At 45.0% G+C, this 16,412-nt stretch overlaps 1 protein-coding gene across 37 annotated transcripts in view; it reads right to left on the reverse strand.

Annotated features, from left to right (window-relative positions):
- The window catches only part of CLASP2 (cytoplasmic linker associated protein 2), a 1,795,600-nt gene that overhangs the window by 1,381,976 nt on the left and 397,212 nt on the right, over positions 1–16,412 (reverse strand). The window contains exon 1 of one of the 37 annotated variants that reach the window (XM_086964731.1): positions 13,744–13,938. The exons of the other annotated variants lie outside the window; for them this stretch is intronic. Coding sequence (XP_086820857.1) covers positions 13,744–13,759 — 16 coding nt within the window. The 5' untranslated portion in view covers positions 13,760–13,938. Of the gene's footprint in view, positions 1–13,743; positions 13,939–16,412 lie in introns of those variants that run through there. 37 annotated transcript variants of the gene reach the window in all.

Raw genomic sequence — 16,412 nt, forward strand, 5'->3', positions numbered from 1 at the left:
AGACCCTTCCCCTGAACCCCATGGGCAGGAGTGCGCTCTTCAAAATGATGGTCCGCCCCCGTTTCCTTTACATACTGCAGAACATCACGGTCCACCTTCCGGGTAGTTGGTTTCAAGAACTTGACGGCGTCCTCACCCGTTTCTTTTTTGGAGGGGGGGGGGGGGGGGGGGGGGGGGGGGGTGGCGGGGGGAGACCACGCGTATCCCTGGCACACTGTTGCATTCCCCCCTTTGACGGGGGTATGGGTTGACCCATCTTCACCTCTGCTACCTGGCCACGAAACGTATCGTCATCCACGATTGGTATGCGGGCGGCTGGTCCGACCCTGCCTATCGTGTGGAACTCACTGCCCTGGACTTTACACAGGTCCAGGCGCTTCTGTATGGAAGTCCAGTGCCACAGGCGGTGGCCCCGGTCACCAGGACGGTGTTTCAGGCCTGGCGCGCGGTCTTACGGCACGCGGGGTGGGACCGGAACCTCACTCGACAGACGCCACTCTGGCATGAGTCCTGGATGCGGGAGGTCTCGTCCCTGCAGGGGTTCCGCAGGTGGGACCTCATTGGAGTTTCAGTGCTCGGAGATGATTGGGTGGGGGACCACATCCGTTCCTTTGCAGACCTGCAGCAGCGCCACGCTCTTCCTCACTCCCAACTCCATTGGTGCTTGCAACTCAGACACGCCATTTACACGCATGTCTCGCCTCCTGTCTCCCTTCCAGAGATCAGCCCATTGGAGGCTCAGGTGATGATAGGGAACCTGGACAGAGGGGGGAGTATCCTGCATATATCGCTCCCTTGTGAATAATTGTCCTGCTTCCCTAGACCGGCTCAGGGCCCGCTGGGAGGGTTGGTTGGGCCCCCTAGAGGAGACAGACTGGAGGGACGCCCTCATGGCACCCAGAACCTTGAACACGTCCTCTAAGCTGCACCTGGTCCAATTCTACTACCTCCATGCGGCAAACCTCACCCCAGCACGTCTATTCCAGGACCGGTTGAGGCCCTCTCCAGCATGCCCGCGATGTGCCTTAGCCCCTGCCGATTTCTATCACATGGTATGGTGTTGTCCGGTGCTGTCGCCGTTTTGGAGGGGGGTGGAGCTTGAGCTTACGCAGGCCTTGGGCTGGTAGGTTCCACACGACCCTCTGCGTATGTTGCTGGGGGTCTTTGATGGCCTGGATGGCTCTAGGGTGGACAAATGCCTCTTGGGGACAGCTGTGGCGGTGTCCAAGAGGGAAATAGCAGCTCATTGGTCGCAGGCCAAGGCACCTACTGTGCAGAGATGGAGGGGGGGAGTGGACTGGTGTGGGATCCAGGAGGAGGCCCTATTTGAGGCTCGGGATGTCCGGACTTATTTAACAAAGTGTGGGGTAAGTGGTGTAACATGCTGCCACCATGACGATCTGTCTTCCTTTTAATCTATGTCACACTGTATCTATCGTACGGACTGCTGTGTTGGGCTCTGATGGACTTGCCCTATCTTTGTCATCAATCAACTCTGTTATATTTACTTTTAAGCCTATTGAACTACAACCAATGAATTTTCTTTGTTCTTATAAAACTAATAAAGTTGATTATCAAAATAAAAGTTAGGAGGAGAATTTTTTAAGGCCCTTTACATCGGCTATCACACATTTTCAAGAAAATCCTTCCTCCAATGGAAAACCTGCACAAGTCCCCCTAGAAGTCTGTGCTCAAAGACGCAGCCAGAAAACAAATCTCAAGCGTTCAAAAAAATCTAAAACAGGAGAAATATAAATCTCTGTAAAGCATACTACAAATCCCAAATTCAGGAAATATTCTCAGTAAATACATAACACGCTGGAACAGGCAGCAGTCTCAGATAAGAAATCTCCACAGCCACGTATCGTTATAGAAATCGCTAAAAACATGGCTATTTCATAATGTAACTACGTTATTGAGAATATGTAATGGACACTATAATCATACCAAGACGCCAAGTGACAAATGTCAATATTGCAAGTCTTTATTATCTTTAATAAAAAATGTTTAATAAAAAAATGGCTATTTCCAATCAGCTGATCCTCACAGTAAGCATGAAATGGCCATGTGCACTATACACACCACTGGAAATATTATACGACCTTTTGGCTTTGCCAATGCCTTTGGCCTAAGTTATTAAGAACAGGCGAAATGAAAAGAAATTCTGTTTGCCAATGCAGAACAGCAATGTAAAAAACAAAAATAACTGCTGCACTGTAATGAAATATATATGTGCATATGGGCACCATCCATGCCTCAAGTTACTGTTGTCTTTTTTTCTTTTAATTTACTATTCTAGCATCGTGGATCCCAATTTTCGAGCAGTAAATTAAAAACAATGGGAGAAAAAAAACATCAAAAAATAAACAAAAAAGTGAAAAAACACCTTTTCTTAAACCCAGCAGGGAATGGGGGGAGGGGGAGGGGAGAGTTACGTTGGGCAGGCATGGGGTGCAAGTCACTGATGCAGGTAGAGCAACACAGGGGCTTGCTGGTGGGGGAATGGGGATAAATAAAACAAAGAAAATACCAGGTAGGGAAAGCAATGAACAAGAAGAGAGGTGGAAGCAACAGTGCAGGGGGTAGGGATGTGAGGAGAATGCTGCCAAGTTTGAGAGAGCAATACAACAGATGCACTCCAATAAAGTGCAGAAAACAAAAGAAACAAGCATGATGAGGCCAATAGGTCTGGTTTTGGTAGCCAGCCTTCTGGCTTTGTCAATGCTTGTTTTGTTATGTCATGGTTTTTGCACAAGGGAGTTAAACCAACAGGCCCTCATCAATCTAAAAGGGATTGATTAAAACAAAAAAATGTTTTCGGAGAAGCAAATGATCTTGGCTAAGGCCAAACTCAAAAAAGTTTTTCCCTGGTATGGAGCTGTCAAATAAGACAACTAATCCAATCAAAAGAAAAGCAAATAAGTTATGCTCCTTAGATGCGACAAACACAAGAAGAGGAAGGAAAACCACCAAATAGGCAGCAGTCAAATGAGTCTGTCAGTTAATGGTAAAAAAAGGACAAACCCAAAGTCTGTCATTAGTATTGGTACTGTCCCCAATAGGTCTCTTCCATCAACCAGCAAAATGCTGTCAGCTGGCAAGACCGAAGAAGGTAGACCATCAAGTAGCAATTCCATATTCTGACTCTTAGTCACATTCCACATTTTGATTGGTGTTATCCAGCCTCGGACTAACTAACATTCGGTATTTGAAAGGGACACCATAAACACACTCTCGAAATACTGAATCACTAAGTCAGATGGTGATTTGTCAGCAGGAGGTGCCAAAGATATGACTTGTGAAAACAAGTCCACAAATAATGCCTCAAAAACATGGAAATCTGCATTCCAGAAAAATTCGTACAAGAAAAGGGGCCTGGTATCTCAACCACAATCCTAGATTTCTGCAGCTCGTACATACCCAGCCCACAAACCAATAGGTTGCTTAAGATTACAAAACAAATCCACAGCGAGAATTGCACTGTAAAGTGAATCACTCATTTAATTCGCAATGCAACAAAATGTCATGCAGACCACTTTGTGCAACGTGTTCGTTTCTTGCACGACCACGAAGCCCAAGATAAGTGTGATAATACCATTGATCCAAGCGCCTGCGAGACATACGCATCTGCCTGCACAAAGGAGGGCCCTACCCACCCCAAGGATAGAAAGAAAAGGTTTGAGTTTTCCTTAATGCCGTTAAGAAAGATGGGAATCTGAACTCAGGTTCTGGATCATTCCAAAGATGTGCACCTTGTGCCTCTACTCCTTTTCCCATATACATCTTCCTTTTGCAGTATGGTGAACAATTAGCCTGAAAACGTTTGAACTCAAGACAACTATTTGGGATGTAGTCCTATGTCTGTAAATAATCTCTGCTACTTTCCCATAAAATTTAAACATTTCCCTTGGAGCAAGAAAGTTTCCAATTCAAATTCTCACACAGGCCAGTCATTTTCCAGCAGCCAGTCCTCCAAATTTAAAGTCAAATACTTCATTTTTATTTATTTATTTATTGTACCTATAAAGTTCGAATTGGGCTCTAGCATAAATCCCAAATGGTGCTGGACTCAGTGGTCAGGATCGGCAGGGCACGGCGTGCCCCTACTTCTTTTATTAAAAAGATTCCATTCCCCTACTTTTTCTTTTCAAAACTGTGTCCCAGGACGGCAGAAATAGCCAAAGCCTTCAGATAAGGCTCTGCTTTGGTGGACGTTCGGGGACGGGTGAGACTGGCAGAGAAGGAAAAGGACTCCCTCTCTTCCTTCTTGCCCTGAGAAGACACAGACAATATCCACTTCTGCTCTGCGCTAGCAGCTTCCCCCCCCCCCCTCTTCCTCTTATCCCCTCTCTTTCTGTATAGCAGCCCCATCTCAATTACTGAAAACATGACTTATACAAACATTCACAACCTCTCTTTCCTTCTTTATTTGCTTCCCTGTGAAATAAATCCCAAAATGAAAAAAAAACACTTTCAATGGAAATGCCCTCTTTTTCTGACATTTTACTATTCCAAAGTGCAGCCTCGGACGGAGTGAAATAAAAGGTTTAAAATATGAAAAATAAATACATAACTAAACAAAGCAAGAGAGAGTGGTCGCAAAGTGGCCAGATTGATTTTATTCATACCCAAACACATCAGCCTCACTTAAGAGTTTGCCAGTGAAGCGCTAGTTTTGTCGTCTTTCTTTAAACAGCATTGTTTTCCCCTGGTGGGGAAGTGCACCTTTCCTGGAGGTGCTGTAATTCCTGGTTGATGAGTGGATTGGAAAGCAAAATGTGTACCACAGCTCTGTGTTTATGGATGCTGTCTTTTAAAACCAGACTGCTTATATTTTGTAGGATATAAGAAATGGACATTGAAACGGATCCTTTCCAGGTCCTGTAGTCATGTCCTTAACTTTTGCAAGTAAAAGCACTTACTGATTTCTAAATAGTGAGTGAGAAATTGTTATGGTAACCATGTTGTTTCTGCTTACATTTCACATGCTTTACTTAATCTTGCATTCCCTATGAGTGTTTGCTTTTTCCGGGGTGTTTTTTCTTTTTTAGGCAGCATATTACTCTTGTCTAGTGCGTAATTTGAATTGAGCCACATCCAGGTGTTTATAGCGGGCACAAATAGGTTGTAGCTGAAGGTTGAGTGCAAGTTTCTCTTAGTGGGGCAGTATGGTGTTCAGTGGGGGAGAGGATGTGGCACTATGGCCAGAGCTGCCAAATTTGGTACTCGGGAATCAGGTTCAAGCTTCATGACCAGTCCACCTGACTACTCTCCTGAGGGAGCATATTCCCATGCTAGACCTTGGAAGGACCCGCAAGACCTTAGAAGCCCGGGTGTCTTAGCACAAGCAGGTGTACCCTAGCAGTGTCAATTGAGGGTTAACCTTGAAGGCCTGGCCATCACAATCAATACTGAAGTTCATCTACAGTCTTGCAGGCAGGCCTGTAAAGCAGCACACCTAGAGCAACAGTGATCCAGTCACTGTCCCTGAAGTCACAGGAACCTTGAGCAGGTTAGGGTGGTGCGAACGGTGTGACTGCACCGAGCACCTATCTCTAGGGGGCGGGGGGTGTAGTGTTTGCAAGTATATTATGGTTTTCAAAAAACTTTCTGCCTCCTTTCTCGCAACAATAAAACTGTCATGATAACTCCGGTGATTAATGTTCTTCCTAGAGAGAGATTGGAGGTTTGTCTAGTGGAAGGGTTGACTCCAGGAAAGGTAGCGCAGAGGGTTAATGTGCCTGCTGCAATTAACATGTACTATGCAGATCACAAAGTGCACATAATGTTAACTAGGTGAGTGGGTTACTGCTTTTGTCAGAGAGATCCATTTGCTACTTGCAGTTTATAAGTTAAAATCCTAACGTAGATACGTGAGCTCAGGACCTCGGTTATCTCTCCGTTTAATTTCAGTGAGTTCAGAATCATCCACTGAGAGACTGCCTCCATACAGTTCCTGAAGTTAAGAGCGGAGATACTCACCGAGTGGGAGAGGGAGACCATGATTTGGGTGTCGTCAGCATATGACAACAGCTCTAACCCGAAATTTCTTACTAGCCTGGCAAGTGGGGCCACATAGATGTTAAAAAGTGTGGGGCTCAGGGCCGATCCCTGAGGAACCCCACACTGCACAAGTTTGGAGGGGGAAAGGAACTCCCCCAGCTTGACTCTCTGCTCTCTCTGATTAAGAAAAGAGGTCAGGAGACTCAATGCTGGGCCCTCCACTCCCAACTCCCTGAGGCGTGTTACCAAGACTGAGGGAGACAGGGTATCAAAGGCCGCTGTCAGGTCGAGCAGGACCAGAAGGGTGGTCTGGCCCCTGTCGACCTTCGAGCGGATGTTATTGGTAACCAGTGTAAGGGCAGACTCAGTACTGAGGGCCCTTCGGAAACCGTGTTGAGATGGGTCCAACAGGTTGGAGGCATCCAGGAAGGCACTCAGATGTTGATTAAGATGCACCCAAAGCATTTTTGCTGCGGCAGGCAGCAGGGATATCGGACGGAAGTTCTTTAATATCTCGGGGTCCAATGTGGACTTTTTCAACAGGGGCTTGACCACCGCCATTTTCCAGGAGGATGGGAAAATACCTTCAGTGATTGCAAGATTCATCACCTTTAGGAGGGGAGGCAACAAGATCTCCCTGCAATCCTTAAGAATCTTAAGGGGACAAGGATCCAGAGGGGATCCGGATTTTATTTTGTCCAAAAGCAGATCTAGCTGCTGAAAGGTGAGAAGAGGAAAATTGAGAAGGCAAATATGGCAGAGCCATAATTATATAGAAAACATTTGCAAACTAGGATATTTTGCCATTCGTGATTGAACTGCTCTTGTGAAAGGAGGGAGAAGTGCTAATGACAGCAACTGTATGGCTCGGAGACAAATGGCTTGTGATTCCACTTTTAAGCGTATTTGGGACATTGTGTGATTGAAAATATATCCCACTTTATGAATGTATTTAAATGCCAATAACTCATATAAAACCTTAAATAATCAAGTGTATCCATTGGTTGAATTAAATAACACAATAAGCAGTAACTGATCATGAAATGCCAAACAAATACTAATAATTGGGAAATTTTGCACATTCTGACCACACCTCCGACTCTGCCCACTGATCCAATCCTTGGGTTATCCCCGCCCTCGGAGTCTCGCCCACAGTTCCCCTACTTTTTTTCCCCCACTTCGATCACTGCTTGGAGTTTAGGCAACGCTTAAGAATGTCAGTGATTGGTCATTTATCGAGTTACATCATACTGCGAAAAAAATTTATTTTTCGTGTGAATCGGACTAAAGACCAATATACCTACAGAGGTTCCATCAAGGGCGACAGAAGCCTCTTACACTCAACAAAAGCAAAAACAAAATGTAGGGGAGGACGAAGAGTAAAAGACAAGAGAGTTAATGACGTAATCTGTAAGTGAACTCAATCATGGGGCTAGTGATAATCAGGCGGGGGGGCAGTAGAACTGATGGGAGAACTGGGGGGTAGGAGAGCCAGTTTACATGGTGGCTTTATAATGAGATTCTGTAGGAGTTCATTGAGAGGTAATTAATATTCAAATTTTTACTTCCGCACGGTTTAACAGAAAAGCCACTCTCCCACTACAATTTTAATAACTTCTGTCCAGCAGTTCAGACTTCTGAGCGGCATACTCTAGTTATGAGAAGCCCCTTTTTAAATTCAAAAGGGACACATTTCGGGAACCCCAGCCCTTTTCTATACCATGAGACCAATCTGCACCAAATCTAACATGCTTATGGTTTCAATTTTGGGAACATAGTTATTAAGAATGCAAAATGTTATTTGCTTTGGATTGAGGCGTCTACAAGCAGCAAATCATATTCCTAAAGTTTGTTATCAACTTGCAAAACATGTAGTAATCCTGATAGCTAGTCTAAACTCCCACTCACATAACATATTTATAAACACTATTTTTGTAACGTGTACCTTGCATTCTGCAAACGAAATAATATTTACTTTATAAAAAATAAAGTTATTTAGGCTGAATAAAACATTTGGACGGGGTGGGGGAAATAATGATCTCTTAGTTAAAGGCTAAATTTACCGCAGATATTAAGCGCTACCTACGACATATGGGTTGGACAAATTGCTAAGTCAACCAGAAGAAAAGTAGGGCATGTCAGATGTGAACAGAACGTGGAAACAAGGACATCCTGCATGACACAATCTACAAAATAAAACCAATTAATACCAATTCAATCTTTATTTTAATCAGTTAGATCATCAAAGATATACAAATAATCACAGTCATTATACTTTGTACAAATAGAGCATTAATCTAAAGGTTTGACTGGCAATATTTAAAACTATTCATCAACAAGAAGCTAAAAATCATTAGAAGATAACATTATTATGAGTCCGCGTCCGCCCTCAAGATGCGGGTGCGAATGAACCACATTGCTGTGAGATATTTTGCCAGTGCAAAAACAATTGGAGGTGACAAGTCAGTCTTTAAGATTCTATACACAGGGAGGAACTGTCTGAAACCCAAGTTTTTGAGAAGGGGGACGAGCCAATATTTTCTGATGCTTTGATAGGCTTTGCAGAATAGGACCACATGTAAGTCATTTTCTTGGGGATATGCACATGCCAGGAATTGCTCCGTAGTTGGTGGCGAAGACCAAGAGCTGGTGAAAGACCTAAAAGGTAATGTGCCATATCTCCACTGAAGAAATAACTTCCTAGTAAGGACCGGGGTCATACCATCCAATACACGTTCCAGGAAATAGCAGTCTTTACTTTGAGTAAATAGGTTCGTCAGGGAACCCTCACGCTTGCTATCCAAAGCAATAGTAAGCTTTAGATCGTAATAAGCTTTTGACAGAACTTTGCGTGGTATCCTGGTTGATGCGTTTGCTGGGTCAGTCCACAGTTCTGAGAGGCCCAAACTCTCACATGACCTTTTTATATAGTTTAGCCATGGAATGTGAGTGGCTTTTGGTAGGGTTAAAAACTCCTCGAGTTCAGTCCTATAGACAGTAAGTTCTTGGCTGCTCCATAGCCTTCGCCAGAAAGTTAAAGCTTTAAGACCCAATTCTTCTACGATTGGTCTAACTCCCAAATCTAGTCTCAGAGGGAGTAACGACGTGCTTGATGGAAGAGCAACCAACTGTCTGATGAATTTATTTTCCATTATCATCATGTTTTGGGCAGAAGTGTGACCCCACAATTCAGCCCCATAGGTAACAGCCCCCGTGCCTGAGATTTGTAAATTTGAATGACAGGGCCAAGTGGACGATATGTTGATTTGTTCATCATCCTTGAGATGCCACCCACTATCTGCACCAATTTCATATTTGCCTTAATCAGATGTGTCCCCCATGTCATGTTCTCATTTAAGGTTACTCCTAAATATTCAAATGTGGAGACCCTCTCTAATCACGATGAACCAAGCAAGGGATTAGGACGTGTCGAAGGGGTGGGGTTTAGGATCATATATTTTGTTTTGAGGGCATTGATCTCCAAGCCCCTCTCTGTGCAGAATATTAAAAAAACGTCAAGTATCCGCTGAATTCCCATGGGTGTTTTAGACAGCAGCAGGGTGTCGTCCGCAAACATAATGGCGGGCACCCTGCTGCCATTCAATTTAGGAGCATCGGTATCATCGATTCTGTTCAGGTGGGCGATTACCCCGTTGACAAAGAGGCAGAACAGGGTCGGTGCAAGCACACAGCCCTGTCTCACCCCTCTGCGAACGGGGAATCTTTCCGATAATTTACCATTTCTGCCACACCTGACACGTGCAAAATTATTCTGGTGCAATCTCATCAGAATAGCAAGAATTTCGACTGGAACCCCCATCTCATCGAGCACACTCCATAATCTGGATCGTGGCACCAAATCGAAGGCGGCTCGCAAGTCCACGAAGACCGTGTATAAGCTACCCCCTTCGATTAGTGCGGTCCTCCAATAGATGAGGTTTAGGCGGAAAATCTGATCGTTGTGGACACTCCCCTTCTAAATCCCGCCTGATATGGGCTCAGAATAGCAGTTTCCTCTAGCCAGACCTGGAGGCGGTCTAATATAAGCCTATCAAAAAGCTTCTGGGACACGTCTATTAGGCTGATGGGCCTGTAGTTGGCTGGGAGCAGAGGCGAGCCCTTCTTGAATATAGGAACTACCTCTGCCCCCAGCCAAGTACTGGGGACCTCCATGCCCACCAAGACGGCATTAAATATTGTCAGCAGATAGGGAGCCCATACATCAGGCTCCTGTTTAAACAGGTCACCAGGGAGGCCATCCATCCCAGGCGCCTTGCCTGATGACAGTCCTGCAATAGCGGCTCGCACCTCCTTTTCTGTAAACAGGTCGCCCTTAGAATGGCTGACTATAGTTAGGGATGGATTGCATGAGGCCCCAATTTCCAGTGTGTAGAGAGACTGAAAGTGCTCCTGCCATACCCCTGGTGCAATATTCGGTTCAATAGCCGATATTAAATACTCTGATCCGCATTAACGATTCGCCAAAACTTGCGGTAGTCCCTGGTGGCTAGAGAACTAGAAAGTTCCTCCCACTTGTCCTGCTCCCATTCCACCTTTGCCTGGGTGATCAATTTCTTATATTCGCGTCTTCTGGCCTGTGTCTCCAATCTGCTTTTGCCCTCCTTAATGCATGAGAGGAGAACTCCCTTTGCCTTGCGGCATGCAGCGTTATACCATGTTTTGCGGCGTGCCACGCCGCCACTGCTTTGACCCTCGGTAAACAGATCTGCCGCCATGGTCCTAATAAGATCCTCATGTGCCAGATAAAGTAATTTATGGGTTTCCTGGTTGCAGATTTCCTCACTTAGAGTACCCACTTTTTCTAAAATTGGAATAATTCCAGCATAAAGCTTGGGGAGCTTCTCTCTACTGGTGAGTAAGTTTTTCCCACCTAATTCTCCTTCTGTTGTTTTCGAGGAGGAGCCCAGGATTTGCCCGCACCGTGTCGTGATCACTGTCCTCCTTGCCAGGGAAAGCATAGTCCAGTTCTAGGGCATTGTGGTCGCTATCTACTCTTTCTGTCACTCTAAAGTCAATGATATGCGACCACGAGGAAAGTTGTACAAGGACATAGTCCAGTCACGACTCCCTGCCCACTCTGTAGTAAGTATGTTTGCTAGGCATGTCAGATTTGATACGAACATTGCATGCTCTAACACCATGTTTGAGAGTTAGGGCGGTAATCTGTAGGGCAAGTGGTGTCCAAGCTCTGGGTGGAGGGGCCACTGTAGAGGGAACTGACCACCTTGCATCCTCTTCCAGGGAGGAACCATCCAAGAGGCCTGCTAGGGGCTCATAGTGTGAGTTCAGGTCCCCACCTACCAGAAATGGGGTACCCTTGGGAATTTCACTGAGGAAAGCTGATAATTCCTCGATGGTAGGTGATTCTCGTGTTATATTTACCGGCCTTGAATATACATTTATCACAGCAAGTCTGCAGGAGTTAGCCCATTCAAGCAATACCGCTAATATGTCCTCAGAGGCCGAGGGGAGACGTACCGCCTGGCAACCCAAATGTGTCGCCACCCATGTTGAGAGGCCTACAGAGGGACGGCCCCTCCCCCCCATTTCGCGGGAACGGAGAATGCCATGAAACCCCGGCGAGAGTATTCGTCCCTTGCCCAGGTTTCTTGAAACAGGCATACATCCCCGGAATCGACAAAGGCAGTCCATTCCTGTAAATCCAGCTTGTTGCCCAAGCCAGCCACATTCCATGAAATTATCTTCAGGGATGGTGGCTTTGGATTCGAGGCCGCTGCTGGGGAGGGAACGATGTCAATTGCATTATCCAGAGGCATTACCTCTGGAGTCAAATCTCCTAATGCTTCCCCTGGCTCCGTGTTTATAAGGGGCAACTCCACAGTGGGGTGAGTTTTATCTTTGTTGTGTATAGGAGCATCAAGCTGCCCAAACACTACCAATGAATCCATTTTGGGTCCAGGGGATATAATATCTACCTCCACACCCTCCCTGGGGTAGGAGTAATGGCCATTGGCGTTGCACCTGGACTGTCGATCTACCATGTCCAAATGACTATACCTATTGGACAAGGGACAATATATAGAGAGTTGAGGTCTGGGGCGGCGATAATCACCTATTTCTCTGCCTGTCTACAAGCAGCAAATCATATTCCTAAACTTTGTTATCAACTTGCAAAACATGTAGTAATCCTGATAGCTAGTCTAAACTCCCACTCACACAACATATTTATAAACACTATTTTTGTAACGTGTACCTTGCATTCTGCAAACGAAATAATATTTACTTTATAAAAAATAAAGTTATTTAGGCTGAATAAAACTTTTGGACGGGGTGGGGGAAATAATGATCTCTTAGTTAAAGGCTAAATTTACCGCAGATATTAAGCGCTACCTACGAAATATGGGTTGGACAAATTGCTAAGTCAACCAGAAGAAAAGTAGGGCATGTCAGATGTGAACAGAACGTGGAAACAAGGACATCCTGCATGACACAATCTACAAAATAAAACAATAACGTCATTTTTTAAAATAATTTTTTTAAAGAAACTTGGATACTCAAAATATCAGCTTGATAAATAAAAAAAAAAATACTTTTTAAAAAAAAGGTTCGATTAGTGACCGCAAAAGAAATCGTTTCACCAATCTCGACAAAGCAAGCCAGAAGTAATACGCCTCCTAGCCCCGCCCCACTACATCCTCTTGCCTTGAATCCCTGCTATCTTCATTCAGGCAGCAGGCAGCCAAGATTTCTGCCAAATGTGGGGGAGGGTTAAGTGATGTTGACATCTGTCCCCTTGGAACTAGCGACAGACCACCAACTCGTATCATTAATCTATAATAGCTGGAGAAAAAACCCAGCAAGCTTTAAATCAGCATCAAGAAGCCAATACTTTTATTAATTGAAATATACATCAGCATCTCAAGCTTATAAGGCATATTACCCGCAAAAGTAATTCTAGTGTGGGTAAAGGTATATATTTTCACGAGATCAGCGTTAACGGCACCCAAGCACCTCAGTGAATTAAGTTATCCGCTATTCTGGCTCGCTGTTATAGATGAGTAAACAAACACTTCCAGCATGCGAAAAACAACAAAGCGTAAAAGAAATCGAAGCATAAAATGCACGGTGGCACTACATTTCGGTATTCTACAGCAACGTTGACCCATTCCGTACTTCTCCAGACTCCCTTCACAAAGCATGAAGGTCAACATGGGCTATACTTAGCAAAATAAAAGAACAGGAAGAGAGGCTGCATTCTCGCTGTTGTTTCGTCAAAATAGAACCTTGGAGACAGTTTGTTTAGTTCCTTATAAACATTAACTGCTTTGAGACCAACTGCGGCACGCTAAAACAGGACATGGTTCAAGCCTGTCATGCAAGTGCGGTTCGTCCATTTATTATGATCAACAGAGAGACAGAAGGCCATTTTTCCCCGCAGCTGAAGAAAAACCCACCTTCCTTACAAATATGGCATAGCTCTTCTGCCGTTTGCGTGCGGACGGCAGACAGGAAACCACGTTTGGTATAGTCGTGGGCACATTTTTCAAGGTGAACGCAAAATAAAGATACGAGCAATTGCAGAGCTGCGCTCACCAGCAGCTGAGGAAGCCATCGCTAAAACGATCTGTCACAGCAGATGCAGTGCTCAATGCCACCGGCGCCGTTGTAAGCTCGAGCGAGGCTCCACAAAAGGGGAGCCGAGAACACACATTTTTACCGTGCCGCGCGCCAACCTCTATGTCACCGGTCGCTACTCACCATCACCGACAGCCATTGCGGGGCGAGGGTCCTCGGGCAGGCGTAGGGGCACGCGCGCAGCCCGGCTCTCCGGTGCCGCTCCGTGTAAGCCAGGCAGAGCTGCAGCCCCTACTGCAACAGCAAGAACGCTTCAAAATAGCAGTCCCAGTGCGAGCGGGGATGAGGAAAGCCGCGGCGCCGGCCGCCGAGCGCAGCAGCCCACACCACCCGTGACGGGAACTTTCGCTTTAGGTGCCTTCTCCCCGGCTCACCTGCCCTCCCAGGGCTGGCCGCGCGCTCACACGGGGACCTTCAAAGCCATTAACAAAACACAGGCATGTGCTCGCTAATCACTGGGAGCCTGTCCCTCGCCGACATTCGCATGCAATTAAAAAAGTCACGTGACCAGATGCATCATTGGTTTTGTGGGGATTTTCTTCCTTAATTATGCAGACAATATTTATAGGCGGCGGAGCCAGAGCTGTAAACGGCCCCCTCGACTGGTCGGAGCCCGGCGCTGGCCTTTGAGCCGGTGTAAACAAACACCGTCAAAGGCGACTCTGAATGCTCCTCTGTGCAGAACCGACCAGCGAGGGCGGCTTCTGACACACACAGCTCTGGACCAGCAGCTGCACAGAGCCGCAATGACTCTTTTGTACGGAAGGCACAACAGCGCGTTTATCTCTCGTCCTAGAAATAACCCCAACTATGGGGCGCCCAGATTCTAAACACAACTGTCCAGGAATACACCGTACTCGTTCTTAAGAGTATAAGCAACTCTTGTCTCTACAAGCAATTGTTTCACTATGTTCTGCTACCAATGGCACACTTTACTGGGTAAAAGAGTGTACAGCGTCTTCAGTCCGTGCAGGCTTCATAACCAACAGCGTTCTTCTTGCAGGTACCTGCAGTCCCATACTGAAAATGACAAGGCCCAGTATGCAAAGTGCATCTGGGTGAAATCAAACAGAAGAGCTGACAGTTTCAAGACGCATGACATGGACCTACTTCACAATTAACACCAAGTGAAACAAACTACTCACATTGTATGTTGTGTTCCCCAACCCCAATAAGCCACAAATGCCTCTAAAAGCAAAGCACAATTCAAAGTTGTATGTCAGTACGCACTACTGGTCCTTTGGACCTCATTTTTATCAGACTGAATTTTAAACTATTAGTTATTATATTTAGTGTTCTGAGGGGAGACACATTTGGGCCTATTAACAGTTGCATGTTTATGTTTTTAGACCTGAAAACACACTGAATACTCAAACCCTTCCTCAAGGCACTGGTGTAGTTGGACGTTGTCAGGAAACCACAAACGCTAAGACTTTATTTGAATCATTTTTAAAGAGCCCTCCAGATGCGTCACACAAACCAGGCATACCAAGCCACTATCGCCTCATGTTTGCAAGCTTAAAACAAGCAGGTTATTTATGATAGGACACTCCCAACTCTATGAGGGGTAGTAGGAAGAGATTTGTACCAGCAGGGGAATAGAATTCGAGCTGTGTATGCATTTTAGCAGTATGCAGTCATTTCAAGTGACTTCTGGATTGTAAAGGGAGCCAATGTATCACATGCCTATCACAAGTGACTGTTTTATTCGCATTCAATGCACTTGACCATTTTGAGCCTGCTAGATTGAACTATGGTGGTGAGCATATGTAAGTAAAAACAACTGCAATATTCTAGGACTCAGTCCCACCCCCACCCCCCACAACAATACGTTCGGTGGTCTGAAGGGGATTCAACTATTAACAACATTACGTTGAAAAAGTAGAGATTTTTTAATTTTCGGAAGTATGTTCTGTTTAAAGTAATAATAAGAGGGAGCTTCAGCCGAAGTATGATAAATGGTGAGATATATATCAGTATTTGTGTAATGCTTTATCAATTAACAAAAATACGGTAAATAAACTTTTTATCCAGCAATCTTGAGCCATAGTGGGCTTCCTTATTCCTACAATAAAATGTTAAAACCCTCCACTGTTACTATCCGTTCCTTCTGGGGGATACATTTAGCCAGTGTAAAGCGGTGGCCATCAACGGCTTTCAACTTCTGAAAAGCTTTTCAACCGCAGGCCATTTTTCTCAAACATTATCGATGTGGTTACATTTTCAGTCAAAAACAGAACACAACTTTTTTTTAATAACAGCGACCAGGCAACAAACATGAGAAAACATTCTACCAATGAGAAGGTACTCCGAAAACCAAACAACACAAAGTTAACTCAGGGGTACATCATAGCCAACTAAAGACAATGAATAGCAACGCCACACTTCATTCATCAAGTGTTTCTCAGTTATTGGACAGATATACCCTAAGGAAAAACCCAGGTACACCTGGTCTTCTAAGGGCCAGGGATTGCCTCAATGCACATATCTTCAGTATTGGTACTGTGTACTGTGACTATCTATCTTATTATGAATCCATAACTTATAGCGCAGAGCTCGTAAGCCTTACTTACCTGTGCTTTTGTACTGACAACCAAAAAGTTTGCTATCCAAACAAATGTTATCACCTTCCCAAATACTTTATTAAATAGAACTGAAAGCGTCCTCCATGACAAGTTCCGATTCTTTTGAATGCAGTGCTAATGATGTCTCCTAATTGATGTGTGGCTAACAGCCTAGTCAAGAATCCCTTAATTCCATTAAAATGTAAAATTAACAGTTTTGGGTTCTTC

The sequence above is a fragment of the Lissotriton vulgaris genome, chromosome 4_1 (genome assembly GCF_964263255.1).
Source record: "Lissotriton vulgaris chromosome 4_1, aLisVul1.2, whole genome shotgun sequence".
Classification (NCBI taxonomy): domain Eukaryota; kingdom Metazoa; phylum Chordata; class Amphibia; order Caudata; family Salamandridae; genus Lissotriton; species Lissotriton vulgaris.